This window comes from Parus major, chromosome 26 (assembly GCF_001522545.3).
Source record: "Parus major isolate Abel chromosome 26, Parus_major1.1, whole genome shotgun sequence".
Lineage (NCBI taxonomy): Eukaryota > Metazoa > Chordata > Aves > Passeriformes > Paridae > Parus > Parus major.
In genome coordinates this window covers 3,623,679-3,642,399 of record NC_031795.1, presented here as the reverse complement: position 1 = coordinate 3,642,399, position 18,721 = coordinate 3,623,679, and the positions used below count along the sequence as shown (strand labels likewise).

General features: G+C 51.2%; 3 protein-coding genes across 3 annotated transcripts; all 3 read left to right on the top strand.

Moving 5' to 3' along the window:
* Nucleotides 1-1,990: 1,990 nt before the first annotated feature.
* On the top strand, nucleotides 1,991-8,049 carry LOC107214728 (polymeric immunoglobulin receptor-like). Its single transcript, XM_015650370.3, has 8 exons — nucleotides 1,991-2,255; nucleotides 3,245-3,580; nucleotides 3,850-4,137; nucleotides 4,777-5,103; nucleotides 5,752-5,827; nucleotides 6,599-6,714; nucleotides 7,041-7,090; nucleotides 7,551-8,049. Exons 1-8 carry the CDS (start codon nucleotides 2,207-2,209, stop codon nucleotides 7,749-7,751), a joined length of 1,443 nt encoding a protein of 480 aa, XP_015505856.1. The 5' UTR covers nucleotides 1,991-2,206; the 3' UTR covers nucleotides 7,752-8,049.
* Nucleotides 8,050-9,476: 1,427 nt separating this feature from the next.
* TREM2 (triggering receptor expressed on myeloid cells 2) lies at nucleotides 9,477-13,749 on the top strand. The gene is made up of 4 exons (XM_015650362.3): nucleotides 9,477-9,885; nucleotides 11,847-12,188; nucleotides 12,784-12,841; nucleotides 12,960-13,749. The coding sequence occupies exons 1-4, from the start codon at nucleotides 9,714-9,716 to the stop codon at nucleotides 13,171-13,173; spliced, it is 786 nt and encodes a 261-aa protein (XP_015505848.1). The 5' UTR covers nucleotides 9,477-9,713; the 3' UTR covers nucleotides 13,174-13,749.
* On the top strand, nucleotides 13,416-18,090 carry LOC107214762. The gene is given in 4 exon segments (XM_033519844.1): nucleotides 13,416-13,435; nucleotides 13,992-14,028; nucleotides 14,503-14,744; nucleotides 15,091-18,090. Coding segments are annotated over 4 exon segments (1,161 nt in total). The 3' UTR covers nucleotides 15,953-18,090.
* The last annotated feature ends 631 nt before the right edge of the window (nucleotides 18,091-18,721 follow it).

The following is an 18,721-nucleotide window of genomic DNA, read 5'->3' as shown; positions in this document are numbered from 1 at the left end:
CAGGATGTCACCAGAGCCATGGCAGGGTGTCACCAGGGCTGTGTCAGGATGTCACCAGAGCCATGGCAGGGTGTCACCGCGGGCTCGTTGCTCTCCCGGGGGCTCTCGGGGGTCACCGGGGCTCATTCCTGAGCCTCCCCCGCCCCCTGGCGGCCCCGCTCCGCCACTGCAGCCCCCGCTGCTCCCCGAACCCGAAACCTCCCCAAACCCAAAACCTCCCCAACCCCCCCCATTTTCAGCAAAGTTCAACCCAGAGGAGCTTCTGTGGGTGTGACAGCAACCAGAGTAAATCAGCTGCAATCAACTGCAATTGCAGCCTTTCCTGGGAGGCAGCAGAAAGGAATTGGCTCCATCCTTAAGCTCCTAAGGAACTTTGGGGAATCCAAGGAGACAGTCAGGGAAGAGGTGGATTGATAACAGAGTTCAGAGAAAGGGGGAAAAATGACCCGAGTTGTCAGGAACACAGCTGAGAAGGGAAAATCAAAATATTGGGATGCAGCCGTCTGGAGTGGAAGCACTGAGGGGAGGAATGGAGGATGGGAATGATCTGATCTCCGAGGTCACAGTGGCTGCAGAGGCATTAAAGAGGAGCAAGGCATCAAAGAGCAGGGAGGCAGAGCTGGGAGGAGCGTTCAGACGGGGCTGGTGCAGCACCAGAACAGGAGAACACTGCAGCCTCAACTGGGTAAAGAGATCTTTAGAAATGACATGGACAGGCCTGATCCTGCTGTGTCACTGGGCTGGATTAAGTGACCTCCTGAGATAACATTCATCTTCTCTCCTGCAATTCTATAATTAAAATCATATTGATCCTCTGTCAGAGATGCAGCAAAAGGACCAACTTCATTATATCCCTGCTGCTCCAAAATGCCAGGATAGCACAGGCACTCCTCACACCCTGTCCTGCCCCTTGGAGCCTCTCCCCTTGGCCAGGACCTCCCATGGATGCAGGGAACGCCGTGGGAAGGGCTGAGGAACAGCTCTTGACTCAGTTTGGAGGCAACCAGTTGCAGCAACTGAACTAATTGCAGACTCCTGGGATTTGTTTGCTGGAGCCCGAGCGTGTTCCCCCTTCTCGTTACCGCGCATCAAGTGCCTGATGAGAGAGGGATTTGGGGACAAGACAATGCGGAGATATCTAGCACAAAATGATTAGCCAGAATGTATTGTTAATAAGCTGCTTATTCATATAATTGGAAATGATTTGCAGCCGGGGTGTCAGCGGAGCCTGTGTGTGCTGCTCTGCTGGAGCGGGGCAGGTACCGGCCCAGGGGACGCTGTGCTGGCACAGCAGCTCCCTGCTCTGCTCTCGCTCCTTCAAGGGCAGGGAAGGACACAGGGAGGGGAAGGGGAGGCAGAAGGGGTTCAGCCAAGTCCTGCTGATGAGGGACACGATTCCCAGTGTGGGAAGTACAGGGTGTCTGGGAGCAGATCAAAGCACAGGCCTCTCCAGCATCCTTACAGCAGCCAGAGAGAGAGGCTGGGAAAGCTTGGCCTCTAGGCAAATAAGAGCTGACACTGCTCCTGCTTCCCAGAGCAGCTGTTTGGGGCAGAACTGGGTGTGGGAGATCATGAGGGAGTCCCCCCAGAGCTGGGACAGCTGTCACCAAAGGACACTTTGGTTGTGGGATGCACACAGGGCAGCTCCAGGACTGACCTGGAGGATTCCACAGGTGGCTTTGCCAGGAGCGCTGGTTTTGTGTGGATTTGCAGGAGGCTGAGTTCCTCACAGAGGAGGAAAGGAGGAAAAAAGCAACAGAAACCAATCCCCATTCCCTCTGCTAGCCCAGGTTGAGCCCAGGTCTGCAAAGCACCTGGGTGCAGAAACAGGGAAGTTTGTGAGACCAAAACCTGGAACATTTCTCTCCTACCAGCCAGGGAGGAAGAGGAGCCAGGTGGGTCGACCTGACCCTTCACTTACAGCTGGGGGGACAGGAGGGTGACAAAACAAATGCCACCAGCCAGGCAGGAGCAGCAAGAGCCTTTGGCACCAGGACAGGCTGTGCTCTGAGCTCAGCCACTTCCCCAAAAACACCCCGAGATTATGTTCATATTAATGTTGTGACAAAACGTGGGGAGGTGTTTCCGTTTGAGGCAAGAGCTTGGCACTTCCCCTGGCTGTGTAACTGCCAGGCAGGGGGATCACAGGACACCCACACTGGCACAGGACACACCAGGCAGCAATGCCCCTTCCCTGGGCCTGAGGATGGCCATGGAGCTGAGAGCCCTGATCCTGCTGCCTCTCTGCTTCCCAGGTAGGAGAAGGGCTCGGCGTGTCCTGGGGACAGGGACAGCTTTCCCCAGTTCCTGCAGCCTGGGGAGCTCCTCCAGCACCAGCCAGGCTCTGATCTGGGTGGGAGGGAAGGGCAGCCCCAGTTGCCACCACACAGCCCTGGCTCCTCCAGGTTGCCGGGATGATCCACACTGGGAGCACAGAGCCTCTCCCAGTTGGCCTTTCCCACCTGCTCAGCTCCTCTGAGGGCAGTCCTGGCTCAGGACAGTGTCCAGGCCAGCAGCTGTCCCTCCCCAGCCCTGCAGAGAGCACAGAGCTCCCAGCAAGTGCTGGGCTGGGGAGCAAACCCACAGCCAGCACAGCCTCACAGCCGTGAGCCGCTGGCATCGCTGAGGATGTGCCAGGGGGGAGCTGCTTCCCTCTGCTCCTTCCCACCATCCCAAACAGAGCCCCAGGGTGCTGTGGGCAGGGGATGGTCCCCATTTGCCTGCAGGGACAAGGGACAGCTGCAGACACTGTGCCACACGTGGCTTGAAGGCGCAGCACCTCTGTGCTTCTTTGGGGGCTTTAATCCACGGCTGCATCCCCAGCTCTAATCCCAACACTGCCCTTCCCATTTCCAAGCAGGTGAATTCAGCATGGGGAAGGGATTTGGGGTTTTGGAGTTCTTCCAGCCACTGGAGTCCACGGGGGAAGGCTGGAGGCAGAGTTTCCCTGTTGCCCTGGAGAGGCTGTGGCAGCTCTGCACCTTCACAGAAAGGGAGATTGTGCTCAGAAGGGGCTGCCCAGGGAGGTGGTGGAGTCACCACCCCTGGAGGTGGTTAAGGAAAGACTGGATGTGGCACTGAGTGCCATGGTCTGGGTGCTGTTAGGACATAGCTTGGATTTGGTGATCTCAAAGGTCTTTTCCAACCTTATTGATCCTGTGTTTGCTTCTGTTGTGCTGCAGTTCTGTGCTTCTGTGGTTGTGTGATCAGCTCCCCTCGCCCTCACCAATTCTGATCCTTCCAGGTCTCCAGGGCCAAAGCCCTGAAGTGCAGCGACGACGGGAAGGGGACACTCTGTATTTCGAGTGTCCTTACACAGCACAGACTGAAGGCCAGCACACAAAATACTGGTGTCTCCAGAAAGGTGGAGGATGCCAAGAAGTGGTGTACACATATTATGGACACGAGAAAAAATCCAAAGATGGGAGAATTAAAATAGAGGATAACACCACTAATAAGACTGTGTTCATCAGCATGACTGACCTCAAGGCAGAGGACTCAGGCACATATTTCTGTGCTATTTACCAATATTACAATCAATATATACCACTAAGGATGGTCACACTGAGTGTTTTCAAGGGTGAGTACCTGCACCCCACCCAAAGCAAAGTCTTGTCAGGAAGCAACATCATTCTATCCCCTGCTCTTCCCCTCGTTCCCCACAGCTGAGCAGCTTCCCCTGATCGCCCCAGCCCCTTCCCCAGCCTCGCTCCCTGCTTTCCTTCCCACACAGGGAGTGAAGGAAGCTGCAGACCTGGCTGGTCCTGCTGGCTCCCAGCTCCCCCTGCCCTGCTGAGGGGCTCTCCTGAGGGAGTTGTGTGCTCAGCACACACCTTTGGTGTTTTACAGAGCTGCTCAAGTGGGAGTTGGACACCCTGGCAGTGCAGTGCCCAAACAGCAACAGCGTGGTCTGGTGCCGGAGAGAGCAGACTGACTGCACAGTCCTGGTGGAGGGACAAACATCTTCAAGACAGAGTGAAATTCAATCCCTGCAAGACAGAGCATCAATCAAGTATGCTCAAGGGATTCCCACTGTCACCATGGAGAAGCTGCAGAGCCAGGACTCTGGAGTGTACTGGTGTGTAGTGGGCTCCAAGGACACACAGATAATGGAGGTCGTGCTGTCTGTGTTCAAGAGTGAGTTCCTGCCGTGTTCTCAGTTTCCAGGGGTGGGTTCTTACTGCACTCATTTTCCAAAAGTGGGTTCCTACTGCATTCTCACTCAAAAGTGAGCCCCTTCTGGCAGCCAGGTGTGGATGTGGGCAGGTCTCAGCCCAGGTGACACCCGTGTCTCCTCCCTCCAGCACACACAGTGACAACTTATCCATAGGACCTTTGAGCCAGAGCTCAGGCCTGGCCCTTCATGCTCTGTCTGCTCCCAGCAGGGGCTCAGGAGAGGTTCCTGTGAGTCCCACAGATGAAGATGCTCATCCCAGCTGCTCCCACAGGGCCAGAATGGTGGCTCCAGCACTGGTTCCCACTGGGAGCTGCTGGGACTCTCCCCCATGCCAGGCACTGCTCTTGCTCTGACCCCACAGCCACCAACCCTCCCAGATCCCAGGCTGAGTGTCCCACCCTGATGGAACCAGAGGAGGGGGACAGGACCCCCAAATTTATGACACCTCTGCTTGGGGAATTTGGGTGCAGTCCCCTTCTGCTTAGGGGAGGTGGAGGTGTGGAGGTGGAAGCAGCTCCAGGGTATTCCAGTGCTGGGGAGGGGGTGCTGCTGTGGGATCCCACTCTGGGGTGTCAGCACACATCCTTGCTGTTTTCCAGGGACCCAGCAGCCCACAGCCAAGGAGTCAGGCAACATCTCTGTGCAGTGTCACTACAAGATCGCGGCCTACGGGGCTGCCAGCAAAGCCTGGTGCAAAAAGGAAGAGGGGAACACATGCAGTGTGCTGGTCACCACCAGCTCAGAGCCCCCAGCAGGCCCCAGCACGGCTCGGGAAGGTGTCAGGATCCAGGATGACACCCAGCAGGGCATTGTCACCATCACCATGGAGCAGCTGCAGGTGCAGGACTCGGGTGTTTACTGGTGCGCGCTCCAGGAGCGCTCCGGTCTGTTCCGCATGGAGGAGGTCACGCTCAGCGTTTCCAAGGGTGGGTATGGATCTGTCAGGACACGTTTGTAGATTCCAGACTCTTTGCTCTGCTCTCTCCCTCTGCATTGCCCAGCTCACCCCACTTCCCACCTTGCCTGTGTTTGCCTGCCCAAACCCTATAGCTTTGGATCTTCTTGTTGCCACCACCCTGTGGAACAGCAGCAGGATGGGAGCAGATCCACACTGGTGCTGTGCTGCTCCTCCTTAACCTGGGAGCAGCTTCAGCTGTCCTGAGACAGCTGTTCTGTCACTCAGTGTTTGATATCAGCTCTTTAGAGTGACTTTACAGCCCCTTTAGAGTGATTCATCCTTTGGCTTTCAAAGACCTTCCCTCGGGTTGTCAAGGGAACAACTTCAGACTCGGATTTTACAGATCTGTGACTTCTGGGTTCTCTTTCAGACAATATTTTAATGGTAAGGGAAGGCACTGAGACCCCTGGCCATGGCAGAGCAGCACCAGGCTGCAGCCTGGCTCTTGCAGAACTAGGAGCAAGCAGTGCAGATGATGAGAGGAGACATTGGGATGCTCTGGATAAACTCACGGGGTCAGGGCCCTGGGCATGGGCACAGCAGTGGCAGAGGTTTCACTGCTGAATGCAGAGCAGCTCCACAATGACCATTCCTCTTCTCATGTCTGTGATTGCAGCGCTGACTCCGGGAGGTTTTCCAGACACTGAAGGCAAAAGTCGCAAAATTCTTTTGGGTGACAGCCCACAACCCAGGTAAGGCCTAAGAAGAGTCTCTGAGCCTGAGCACACACAAGTTATTGGTGTTGTACAGCTGGGGCAGGCAGGTCCTGGGCACTCCTGCCTGTGGAGGAATTGGCTATGACAGGATCCTCACCAAGGGCCTCTCCTCCTGCAGCTCCTGCCCTAACCTTAATTCCAAAGGAAGAGGCAGATTGGTAAAATCATGTCACAGCCTTCTGCAGCCTCTCTACTTCTTTATCCTTCTCTCTTTGGGCTCTGCACTTTATATAAACAGAACCCCCAGATTCTGCCCCTCAGTCTTGACTTTACTCCTCATGTCTGAGTATTTAACAATGGGACAGTCCTGCTATTATTCCATTTAGCAATTAAATGTAAGGGATTTTCCCGCTTTGTAGATCTGCTGTCATCAATGCTACAGCAGCATCTTAGAGCAGAATCATCCCTGCTGCAGAGAGCCTGGAATTGTGCTTGGAGCTTTGAACACTGAGCCTGGAGGATGGTTTAGGAAAAGCTTAGAAGATACAGCCAAGTAGAGAAATCAAGAATCAGGAACCAGGGAAGGTTCCCAGTGCCTCTTATTCCCTTCTGGATCAGCAGGGACTTGCCCAGCCTCATAGATGTAGGATCCTACAGGATCTGCAGGAAATCTTGCAGGAGAAGCAGGTCCTCCTTCCAAGTGCTTGAGCTGAGCACATAAAACCTGTCCCTGCCCCTCTTTTGGTCCCTGTTTGGTGATGGGCTCTCAAACCATCCCACACTGGTAACTGCCTTCCTCTCCTCCAGCTCCAATGGGAACACCTTCATCATCCTGTCCGTGGTGCTGCTCATCCTGCTCCTCCTGGCCCTCGTCACCTCCATTGCCCTGGGTGTCAGGCACTACAAGCTCCTGGGGAGAACAGGTAGGTGGGATTGTCCCAGGCAGGGCCTTCCCTCCCTGAGCCCAGGTGAGCTCATTCCCAGTGCCCGGAGCAGGTCAGGCAGGGAGACTCAAGCAGGCTCCTCCCTGCTTCCCCTCACCATAAATCAAACCCAGGTTCCTCCAGAGCCTGCACAGAGGTGCAAACACCTTGGAGGAGGAGTAAAGAGGGCAAAGTGTCCCCCAGGCCCAGGGCAGAGGCACATCCCATCACTGAGCAATCCCACAGCCTTCCCAAACCTCCTCAGGCACAGAGCTTTTCAAGGATTTCTCTGCATCTAAACCCTCTGATTCTGCCTCATTCCAAAGGTCACAGAGAAGCAGAGGACACCAGTGACAGACCAGAGGGCACAGCACAGGTAAGGAAAATGAAACATTTCCCATATTGTGCCAAATCCCTGACCAGCAGTCTGGGAGGAACTGTCAGACCCACCTGGTGAGGAGCTTGGAGCTCAGTTTGGTTACAAACAGGAGAGAAATGGTATTTAAGGTCAGCAGAGAGAGGAATATTCCTAGCTGGGGAGAGAGTGGGATAATTATTGCAAGGAAACTCCAGTAGGAACAAACCCCGTGGAACAAATTCTAGTAACCCCTGAGGAGGGACTCAAGGAGAAGCAAGCAGGGTTAGAGCATGAGGTTGTCACCTGTATCCAGGAGAGGTGGTGAAGAAAGTAGTTCTCTGTTCTTTCACTTCTGTCACAACCAAAGGTAAATTTTGACAAGGCTTCTCCTTCCCTTGGGGGAAAATTCATTCTTCTGGCAGCTGCTGTGGCCTGGCACTGACTCATGCTAACGACTGCTTTCCCTTTCTTTTCTCAGCCTGGCAGTGCTGGGAAGAGGGAGAGTTCCCAGGATGGCAGCCAAGGGCTAGCATACATCAACCTGGATGTGCAATCCCAGCCCAGCCCCCAGGATCCTCTTTACTGCAACGTGGAACCAAGTCAGGCTCACGGGAACCCCCAACACGTGGAATACGCCGTCATCGCCTTCAACCAGTCCCCAAGGAGTGGCAGGGAATGAAGCACAGAATCCCAAACCAGCCAGAAATGGGAGAAAGGAACTGGAATACAGAGTGGGAATGAGGAGCAGGAGGTGTGTGGATGGACAAGCTGAGTTTTGCTGCCATGTGTGTGGTGTTGCCTGAGCATTTTCTGCCCTCCCTCCTGTTTCAGGGCCAAGCAGAGGTTTTGCCACACTTGTGGGTCAGACAAAGCTGTGGGGGAAATTCCCAGGATCTCTTGTACATCTGTTTTTCCAATTCCATTAAAGTGCAGAGTCTTGCAGGGGCAGGTGTGGAGGCCTGGCCTTGTGAAAAGGAGCAGTCTGGACATGGCTGGGTGGGGTATTCCAGCTGTGTCCTGATACAAACCCTGCCCCAATCCCAAAAATTCAGCTACTGTGGCCAAGCAAACTCATTCCAGTGCTGCAGGGATCGAACTCAGACCTCGCTGTGGCTGGGTTCATTTTTCATGGAATGGGTTTGGCATGTGAGTGCTGGATTCTCAGAATAAGCAGAACCAGCTCCTGCACTTCCCTGTCTCTGCTGGAAATGACACATTTTATTTTGCAGTCATGGGGAGCAACATGAGATGAGTTTATGGAACTCAGTTCCATTTCTCCAGGATCTCTGGCTCCCAATTTCCCTGCCCCAAGCCCTGCTGCAGGTGACAGAACAAAGGGGCCTGAAACAGCTCTCATTCCCAGGCCAGTCACATCCAACAGGCTTCTCTTGCCAGGGCTGCAGCAGGGAGGCTGATGGAAATTTTTTGAGATTTTCAGAGTTGACCTGACAGAAAGAAAAAGAAAATGGTTCTGGAAATGGTTCATTCAGCCCAACATTCCCCTAACAATTTGCTCTTCATGCAGTTGCACTGGGTCAAGCTGTGGAAGAGTAATAGCAAAAAACAGTGGAGTGGAAGAGAGGCATTTTTGGGCAGATTCTTGAAGAGAATCCAGATTTGTGCTCACTGGAACAAGAAGGAAAAAACCTGCAATCAGTCACCTGACAGAGAATTTCTGGTCACTGTGAGAGATCATTTTCTTAACCACTAACTCGAGGAAAGGCACATTCAGGAGTGGCCAGGCCTGCAGGTTTAGCACCACGCCAGTTTAGAAGGCAGGGTCTGTTTGTACTTTCATGGAAGACCTCCAAATAAATAAATCACCTCAAAAATGAAAAACCAGCAGCCCACCCCCATCAGTTTGCTGATGTTCTGAGGGGTCTGTGGCTGCATTCCTGAGCCCCTTCTGCACTGTGGCTGGCTCAAAATCGGTGTCCCCAGCAGAGATCCTGTGTCCTTTGTGCCAGGTACAGAGCACAGGTGGGTGTTGGGCTTGTTCAAAGCACCCACAGCTTCTCCCCGAGCAGTGCCCCTGCCCTGCTGTGTGTGGATGGATTTCACACAAGGATGCTCCATGCACAGGCTCTTTCTCCTGAAAACCCAGGGGATGATGTCCTTGTGCTCCTTCACCCTCAGGATGCTGCCAGAGGTACCGTGAGAGCCTCCCTTTCAGCTTTCCCCCCATGCACAGCTCCTGGAAATAATTGATCATGATTTATCACCATTGTGCTTGGAACACCAGCACAAGGGGAAAGCTTCCCACTACCACAGGGATTTTGGGATGTAATTCTTCCCTATCAGGGTGGGGAGGCCCTGGTACAGGTGCCCAGAGAAGCTGTGGCTGCATCTGGATCCCTGGAAGTGTCCAAGGCCAGGTTGGAGCAACCTGGGATAGCAGAATGTGTCCCTGCCATGCAGGGATGGAGGTGGAAGAGCTTTAAGGTCCCTCCACCCCAAACCATTCTGTGATTCCATGATGAAATCCTGCTCCAGTGGAAGCCTCCAGGCCTGTGGCTTAAGGCCACCACGTGCTGCTCCCTTCCAGTCTGACTGAGCTGCGGCAGGGACTGTCAATGCTGATGCCTGAACTTTCAGCCCACGAGAGCAGTGCCCATCCCTGGAGAGTTGCTCAATGTGAAGGATGAAAAAGATGCCAAGTTCCTGTGCTCCTTCCTTCCGGCACAGCGAGGAGGAGGGGGAGAGGAGCTGCCCAAGGGCAGAGCCAGCGTCGCTCCTCTCCAGGCTCCTCTCCTGTTCCTTCTCTGCTCAGCTCATGGAGAAGCTCCTGCACCTCACCTTGGTCCTCCTGTCAGGTAAGAACTGCACGTGGCTGTGGGGTCAGGTAAAGGGTGAAGGACTGGGGCAAAGCTTTGTCTCTGTCTGAAGGCTCCATCCTCAGAGTTTTCCCTTTATTTACCAAAGGGCCACCAATCAAAGGGTGATCCCAGAACTCCCAGATTTCCTCACAGGGATCCTTTTGAGTCAACAGGAAACACTGATGAGAGAAGTCCTCTGTGCAATGTGAAATTGCAAAATCCTGGGTTGTTTGCATTAGCAAATGGGATTTACATTGATGCAAATGACCACAGGCAGGGCTCAGGGGGAGGGAAATAAAACCCAGTGAAGGGCACAGCTCTGAAATCCTGGACACCTGGGTTTTCCAGCTTGCAAAGGAATGTCCGTCCAAAATGAGAACTGAGGTACAGGGCCCAGCTGGGGCTCTCTGCAGAGCTTTGGAGACCCCAGATCCTCACAGCAGTGCAGGGAAAGGCAACAGACTCAGACTGTGGGAGCACAGGAACCTGGCCCAAAAATTGGGATGAGTTTAGAAAAAGTTCACTGTACTTTGCCCAGTGGCACCCAGGAAGAGAGGAGGAACACCAATAGTTTATGATCTGTCAGCAGAACTGGTTGAAAAGAGAATGACAGAACATTTTCCAGAGGGATATCAGGGAATCTTTCAATGATTCTGTTTGAGAGATGTTTTGCAGTGCTGTGGGAATTCTGGGGCTGAAGGGGCAGAGCTGGAGGAAGGAAAAGGAAACAGGAGAAGCAGTTAAAGAGTTTTGGAGGGACTGAACAGGACTGGACTGTATATTCCCTGAGGTAATCCCTGACTGGAACACCTGAGTGGACAAATACATCAGGATAAAGCCCTGTAGGTGTTGGATACTTGCAGAGCACAGATCCATTTTAGGTCTTCTTCTAGTCAAGCTAAAATAACTTCATATTTTTTAGTTTACAATTCACTTAGAACTGTTGAAATTATTGTAAGAAGTGTTATTAAAAGGCTCAGCCAGCACAAAGTCCTCACAAGAGCCTATTTTTAAATTTACTTCTGTTTTATCATTACTTATGGTCTCACAGAAGCATTTGCCTGTGATTTTTTTCACTAGAAATAGAGATTTCCTCAAATACCACACTGCACTTCTCTCTGGAAGTATTAATAGCTCAGACTGTCCCCTCTGCCTCTGTCTGTCACAAAGAGGAATGGAAATTAGAAATGAGGAACCAAGACAATTAAAAAAAAAAAAAAGTCAAGCAGAACAAAGACCAGTTGTCAACAGAGTTAAAATTAGCAAGATATTAAAAGATAGGGTGGAAAAAAATGTTAAACTGGATTTGAAAATTGGGAGTGGGTTTCAGAAGGAACCAGCGAGGGGGGCACTGGTTTGGAGGTGTCATTGGGACAAATTCCAGAATATCTGAGCCAAGATCTGAGTACACTGGGCTGGTCATGGGGGAGGTGACAGGTGACACCCTATGGGTGACAGCTCTGAGGGTGACAGCCCTACAAATTACAGTCCTACTGGTGATAGTCCTGTGGGTGACAGCCTCATGAGTGACAGTCCTACAGGTGACAGCCCTATGGGTGACAGTTCCACAAGTGACAGCTCTAGAGGTGACAGTCCTACAGATAATAGCCCCATAGGTGACAGCCTTAGAGGTGACATCCCTATGGGTGACAGTCCTACAGGTGTCAGCCCTATGGGTGACAACTTTACAGGTGACAGCCCTATGAGTAACAGTCCTACAGGTGGTAGCCCTGTAGGTGACAACTCTACAAGTGTCACCTATGAGTGACAATCCTACAGGTGACAGCCCTATGGGTGACAGTCCTATAGGTGACAGCCCTATGGGTGACATCACTAGAGGATGAAAACTTTCAGTATCCCCACAATGAGGGATAGACCTGGAAGAGCCTTGGCTCACCCCTCCTTCTGTCCTTCTGTCCCTCTGTCCCTCTGTCCCTCTGTCCCTCTGTCCCTCGTAGCATCCTGTGCTGCAGAGAACGTCACCGTGGTGGCCGCCATGGAGGGGGACACCATTTCTGTCAACTGCTCCTATGACCCCCGGCAGTGGTGGCGGGAGAAGAGCTGGTGCAGGCAGCTGGACCAGAGCCGGTGCCAGCAGGTGGTGAGCTCCCCGCCCGCGTGGCTGCCCTTCCCCAGGACCAGGAGAGGCACCACCTCCATCAGGGACAACACCCGCGCCGGGCTCCTGACGGTCACCCTGAGGCACGTCCGCAAGGAGGACGCGGGGCTGTACCAGTGCAAAACGGATTTCCTGGGCGAAACAAAGAGCCTGAGGAAGGTGCGGGTGGAAGTGCTGGCAGGTGCGTCCTGGAGCTCCGACTTTGGAAGGTTCCAGATGGAATTTCATGGGTTCCTGATGGAATTTCATGGGTTCCTGATGGAATTTCACAGGTTCCTATTGGAATTTCACAGGTTCCTACTGGAATTTCACAGGTTCCTATTGGAATTTCACAGGTTCCTACTGTAATTTCACAGTTTCCTACTGGAATTTCTCAGGTTCCTAATAGAATTTCATGGGTTCCTACTGGAATTTCATAGGTTCCTATTGGAATTTCATAGGTTCCTATTGGAATTTCACAGGTTCCTAGTGGAATTTCACAGGTTCCTATTGGAATTTCTCAGGTTCCTATTGGAATTTCACAGGTTCCTATTGGAATTTCATGGGTGTCTGCAGCTGCCAAGGGCTCATTTGAGTTAACATCTACTTTTGTGCCTCTCTAAGGAGGTTCTGTTCCACTGCCTCTTTTTATTCCTGATTTACAGCAGCGTGACCTCGCTGTTAGAGGGCATTTGGCACCCCCTTATTGCTCCCAGTGCCCTGTCTCACCTGGGTTATCTGCCCAGCTGAACTTCCCCCAGAAACATCTGCAGACTAAACTGTTTTGTCTCCATCAGCTGCTGACCTGGTGACCCACGTGCCAGAGGAGCCCAGAGCTGTGCAGAGCATCTCCAGGTGAGCCCAAAATTCCTCGTGCTGAGATCTCTAATCTTCGTAGGACTAAGACAGCACTACAAGAGATTTTTCAAGGTTGGACCATCCCCTTCATGGCTGCGTTTCTGGTTCCCCACAGGTCCCCTCCCAAGGTGGATTTCACTGTTTTCTACATCCTCGCTGGATTCCTGGTGGCCAAGTTCATGGTGGCTGTGCTGGTCTGTGTTGTTGCCCACAGCAGGAAGAACAGGGAGAGAGGGCAGAACCCAGGCCTGGGTGAGCAGCAGGTGCTCCCGTTCCCTGCTGACCTTGGACGTGATGGAATCAGCCTCTCCTGGGAGGGCTCTGCATGAGCCAAGCCAAAGGGAATCCATGGAAAAGGAAAATCAGGCATTTGCCACCTGCCCTAGGATTGCTACTCAACACAGGAAGAACCTGTCACTCTGGAGAGGGAACATCCTCATCTTCTTCACCACCTCTTCCCCTTGGCACCTCATCCCCAGGCAGTTATTCCAGGCATCATTCCCAGGACCATTCCATCATGGTCTGAACTGACACCCATCAACTCCCTGTCACCTCAAGGCACAGACAGGTGATGGATTCTGTCTTTGCAAGGTGAGGAAGAGCAGGTCCCCAAAGCTGCTTTGGACAGTGGGAATGCTTGGAGAAAATCCCTGTGGAAAGGAGCAAGGAACTGCAGGATATACCAGGAAAGGGATGTGGTGTCCTTGCAGCTCCAAGCTGGTTTCCTCCTCCCTGAAGGCACTTTGTGAATACAGGAACAGTCTCTCTGTTGTTCTCCCTGTGTTTTCTCTCCCATCTTCCTCCCTCCCCACAGTGAGGCTGCACTCAGCTCTCCCAGGCTCCAAACCCATGGGCACTCACATTTCTTTTTCCCTGCAAAACTCAATAAAATGCAGCTGATTCTCTGGCTTGGTGTGGATTCCTGCAGGACACCAGGTCACAGTCATGTCCCAGAGGAAAGGTGATGCTTGGAACACCCTGGAGTATTTAGAACATCCAGGAACACTCAGAGCCAGCGGGACAGGCTGGAACATCCAGAGCCAGCTCCCTGCAAGAGCAGCAGCTCGGAGCCCAACCTCTCATTGCCCACAGAAGCAATGACTGAAATCTGCTTATTTCAATTACACTTTTGGGTTCTTATTTTTAGAGTAGTTCTATGTTTTGTCCAGAAATTTAAATTCATGGTGGGACTCTGACAGCCCTTGTCCTTCTGAGGCCTTTCCCTCTCACCACTGTGAGGTTCTCAGTCTTAAATCAGCAACTTTTGAGGAGGAAAATCTTTCTTTGTTGCACTCTCCTGGTCCAGACAGGTGACTTGCTGTATGACTGCATCCACAGAGAGGAATTTGCCATCTGAAATAAAGTATCTCCAAGGAAATTAAAAGAAATTAGCCAATAATTTACTGATTAACATCAAAAACAACGAATGTAATTTGGTAAGACTGTATTAATCAAAACCAAGTGGGTTTGGGACAGAAATATTTCTGGGGCTGGTTCGGTCCTTCCCCTGCTCCCTCTGCGCTGACGTTGGCTCTGTTCCTGTGCTGGGTGATCTGGACACTCCGTGGGGGTTGTTTTTTCCTGTCTTCCCTCCTGATGAATCACAACTCGAGGTTCATCAGAACTTTTGGGGCTTTTTGCAAAAAAAAAAATAAAAGGAACTCCCTGTCCCTCAGTGCTCCCATCCTGTGAGAGCCAACAAGAAACTCCAGCCCTGTGTTTGGTGCCAAATGCTGTCCCAAATTCAAGGTAACTCTGATTAAAGTCTCATTAAAGCAGGAGGGACTGGGATGATTAATGAGTTCTCATGGAGTATGATTAGAGTGCAGCTGAGAAAGCTCCAGCTTAATGACTTGGGAGAAGATCATCTCAGGAGCCATTTCCAGGGAGAAACAAACTAAGGACCAGCATCAAGCTGGAAGTTTGGGGTGAGTTAATCAAAGAATTAATGATCTTCTAAAAGTCAGCAATTTCTTATCACTTGACAAGAAAGATTATGGGTCAGTGCTAAAGAGCTCTCTTTGGAGTCTGGAAATTTCCTGAGACACAGATAATTCCTGAATTTTATTTTTTTTAACAGATTTTTGATACATGCTAATGGGATAAACAAATTGGAGCTGACTGGTAGAGGGTGGGGCTGGCTTGGCTTCATTGATGATAAATGAAATTTTATATTTACATCAACAGATGGAACAGGCTCTGAGCAATCTGACTATTTGCAGGAGAAAAAGTCACTGATTTTTCAGTAGCAGAAGAAGTCCCCAGGGATGGATTGATGTGGGAAAATCACCTGCTCTTTGTCACTGTTGCTGCTTTCCAAGGGGAAGATCAAAGACAGACCCTGAGAAGGGCCAGTGCATCCCAGTGATGGATTCTCCTGAACTCTGGTGGCACTGCAGGAAGGGAAGTGTAAATTCCAAGCTCCTGAGGGATGTCTTTGAACCCTGGTGGCACTCTGGAAGGGAATCCAAGCTCCCGAGCCTTCGCCAGGCTCACCAGATGCTGAGGCAAACACTGCTGGGGTGGATCCCCTGCACTGTGGATCAGAGCTGCCCCCACAGAAACACCCTTGTTACAGGGACAGTAGGGGTGATGCACTGCAATTTTTATCCTGGAAACATAATCCAGTGTAAAGCACACAAAGTCCCCTCCCAGATTAACCTCATCACTTGTAAACATGAACGAAGATATCCTGGTTTTCCCTCTCCCCTCGTGGGGCTGAGTTCCTGCCTGCCCAGCACTGCTCTGGTTGCTGCTGTTCTCCTGCTCCTCACCACTTCTACCAGAAGGAAAAGGGCAGGTGAAGCCCCTAAATCCTCTTGGCTGGTTTTCCTGCCCCTGCAGCTTATCATTGCAGAAACCCAGGTATTGTTTACAGCAATCCTTGGCCAGGGAAGCAGAGATGAGGGAGGAGTGAGAGTCAGGTTTAAAATGAGCAGGGAAGGTACAGTTTTATACTCAAAAGAGATTCTGGCCTTCATGGCAGGAAAAGGGATGGACTTTGGCAAACCCCAATCAGAAATCCCTGGTGTTTTATGCTGGTTCATCACTCCAGGGGATTATCCAACAGTTCCATCCATCCCTCATGGGTGTGAGGCTTCTCCTTGAGCTCCCAGGCTAAAGCTGCCTGGATTTGTTGGTTGTCTGACACCTTCTTTCAAGGCAGACACAAATCACTTTGCTGGTTTGAGGAAGTCCCAGCCCTTCTGCTTCTTTCTGCTTGTGGTAATAACAAAAATCCCCAATGTTGATCATTAACTGGCCTTGAATCTACAGGAATGACATCAAATCTTCATCGAAGGAAAACTTTGCTACCTGCAATCACCCCAAATATTCCATGTGCTGACTGTGCTCAGTCCTTTAACCCTTAGGAAGTGCAGTTTGTTCAAGTTTCCTACACATCTCTGAGCTCACATTCCCTTTCACCACACACCCCTCTGCTCTTCCCCAATTTCACGAGACAAGGAGGAAATATTTGTAGCTGTAGAGAAACCAAGGCTGATATTCAGAAGCCAAAACTGCTCTTAAAACCACACAGCTCGGTTTGTACCCAGGTGCTGAGGGTGGTGGTGGGGTGAGGGAAAGAACACACCTGGAAGTACAATCTCCCTGGAAACAACTGCGCTTTTCTAACAGCACAGCACCAGAGGAAAGCTGTGGTGCATTTGCTTTTCCAAATTACTCTATTTTTAAATAGCAGGGAGCTGTAAACCCAAATACAGGAAACTGGATGTATCTGGCAGCAGCTGATACATCACCACAGCCAGGCCAAGTGAGCTGCTTCCTCTGGACTTGAATATTCACAAAAAAAAAAAGAAGCGTTAATTACCACCCATTCTGATCCGATTCAGCAAAGTGGTAAAAATCTGCTTTATTTTAAACCTATGAGTTTTTTCCTGGGCTTCAGAGAGACAAGGAATGCATTTGACATCTTCTAATAAACAAGGGGCTTCTTGGAAAATATTTGTCTACTTTATAGTATAAACTGTCATCAGCTTGAGTTCTTGAGGTGGAATTTACACTCCAAGATATTGATTTGTTTTACAAAGAAATAACTCTGTATTTCCCTGTTTGTTGTTTATTAACATACACCTGTGCTCCGGGATAAATCTAGCTTGACTTTATTACAAATTACACCCCTGTTGATCCAACTACAGAATCCTGTTATCGTGGTGATATGAACAAACATCCCTCAGGGATTATGGATAAATCCCCAACTTCAGCTGACTGAGATTTTCCTGTTAATTCCGTGAGCTGGAGACCGAGGATGCTGAACAGGACACAAAAATGGGTTTAATTTTTGGATATCAAGATTGCAGGAGGACTCCAGCCTGGATACTGGGTGGCAGGGGAGGCAAGGAAGGTGGGAAGGCAGGGAATACATCCATAGATTGGATAAACTCTTCTCTGTGAGTGCTTATGCAGTTCTGAAGGTGAGGGTAAGAGAGAAAAGTAAATTCTATTGACTTGCTTTGATGTGGCTACACGATACCAGTTTTTTAATATACCATTATACCCAAGATGATTTTATTATTCTACCACAATTGTCTGAAAAAAAAAAAAAGCTAGAAAATTACATCGTAATAGCTAAAGAAACTGATTTCTGACTTCCTAAACAGGCTTGCGTGATTGTTCTCCTCGTTTCCTGTCCCCGCTTCCCATTCTGATCTTACAAACTGTCATTTCCTTCTTCTTTTTGTTTGTTTGTTTGGGTTGGGTTTTTGTTTTTTTGCAATCATCACTGTATTGACCAATTCTGGAAAGAATTCATGACTTCCAGCTTTGTGCTTTGGGGGTTTTGAGATGCCGAAATGTTGGTGTGGGGTTTGTACCATTAACTATTTCTGATATCACACTGAGTGTGCAGCTCCAATCCTGGGAAGAGCAGCGTGCCCAGAGAGATTACAGGAGACTGGGAAATTCACTGTCGCTTAAAGCTTTCAAAGGCCACCCAATCTTTCTAAGAAGGAAAACTCTTTTTGTGCCAAAACACAGAAATAAGCTCATTCTGAGGGTCTTCATTCAGCAGTGTTTGGACTAAAAAAGATAATGAGAGGATCCCTGGGAGCTGGGGATGAGGAGGAATCACCTTCCTGGGAGATAACCTGGAATATAAGGGAATTAAATCTTGGAGAGAAGGGCGGGTGGGCACCTGAGGATGGAGCAGTACAGGTACAGATTCCATCACCACTTCCATGGACACTCCTGGTGCTCAGCTTCCAGGTGATTTCAGGAATAAATGTAGAATGCAACAAATCCTGCAGGAGGTACTGGAGCATCTCCATGAGTGCTGTGCCCACAGCTCTCAGGACATGGAGCCACTGCCAGGCACATTTCCCATCCCTTCCAGGTGGGAATGGTGGCACAGCCTCTTCCTGCCCAGCCCACACCCAGCACGTGTGGGGTGCCCCACACTTGAGGGACAAATGGAGAAACAATGGCCAGCTCAAAGCCGGCCTTCCTTCTTTCCTGCCTTCCTTCAAGCCCATCTTCTTTCTCTCCTACCTTCCTGTCTTCTTTTTCTTTCTTGCCTTTCTCTTTTTTTCCTCTCCCAGCTCTGAGGGCTCTGCTCAGGCCTGGGCTCAGGCCTCTCCCCACATGCCACCATTCTGAGGCACCGCCTCATCCCTGAGACAGAACTGCAGGCCAGGATGGAGGGTCCCGCTCCCAGAGACGCCCCAGACCAGGAGCACCTCTGAGGGGACACCCCGGTTGTTCCTCAGTTCCATCAGCACCCACAGCCCGGCCCTGGGGCCACAGGAGCAGCACCCAAAGGCAGTGATATGGCGGGATGGGGCTGAGGGGCGCCAAAATGGCTGCGCTGGCCCCACAGGGCACAGAGTGAGGGCAGGGCTGTCCGGCCATGCTGGGGGTGAG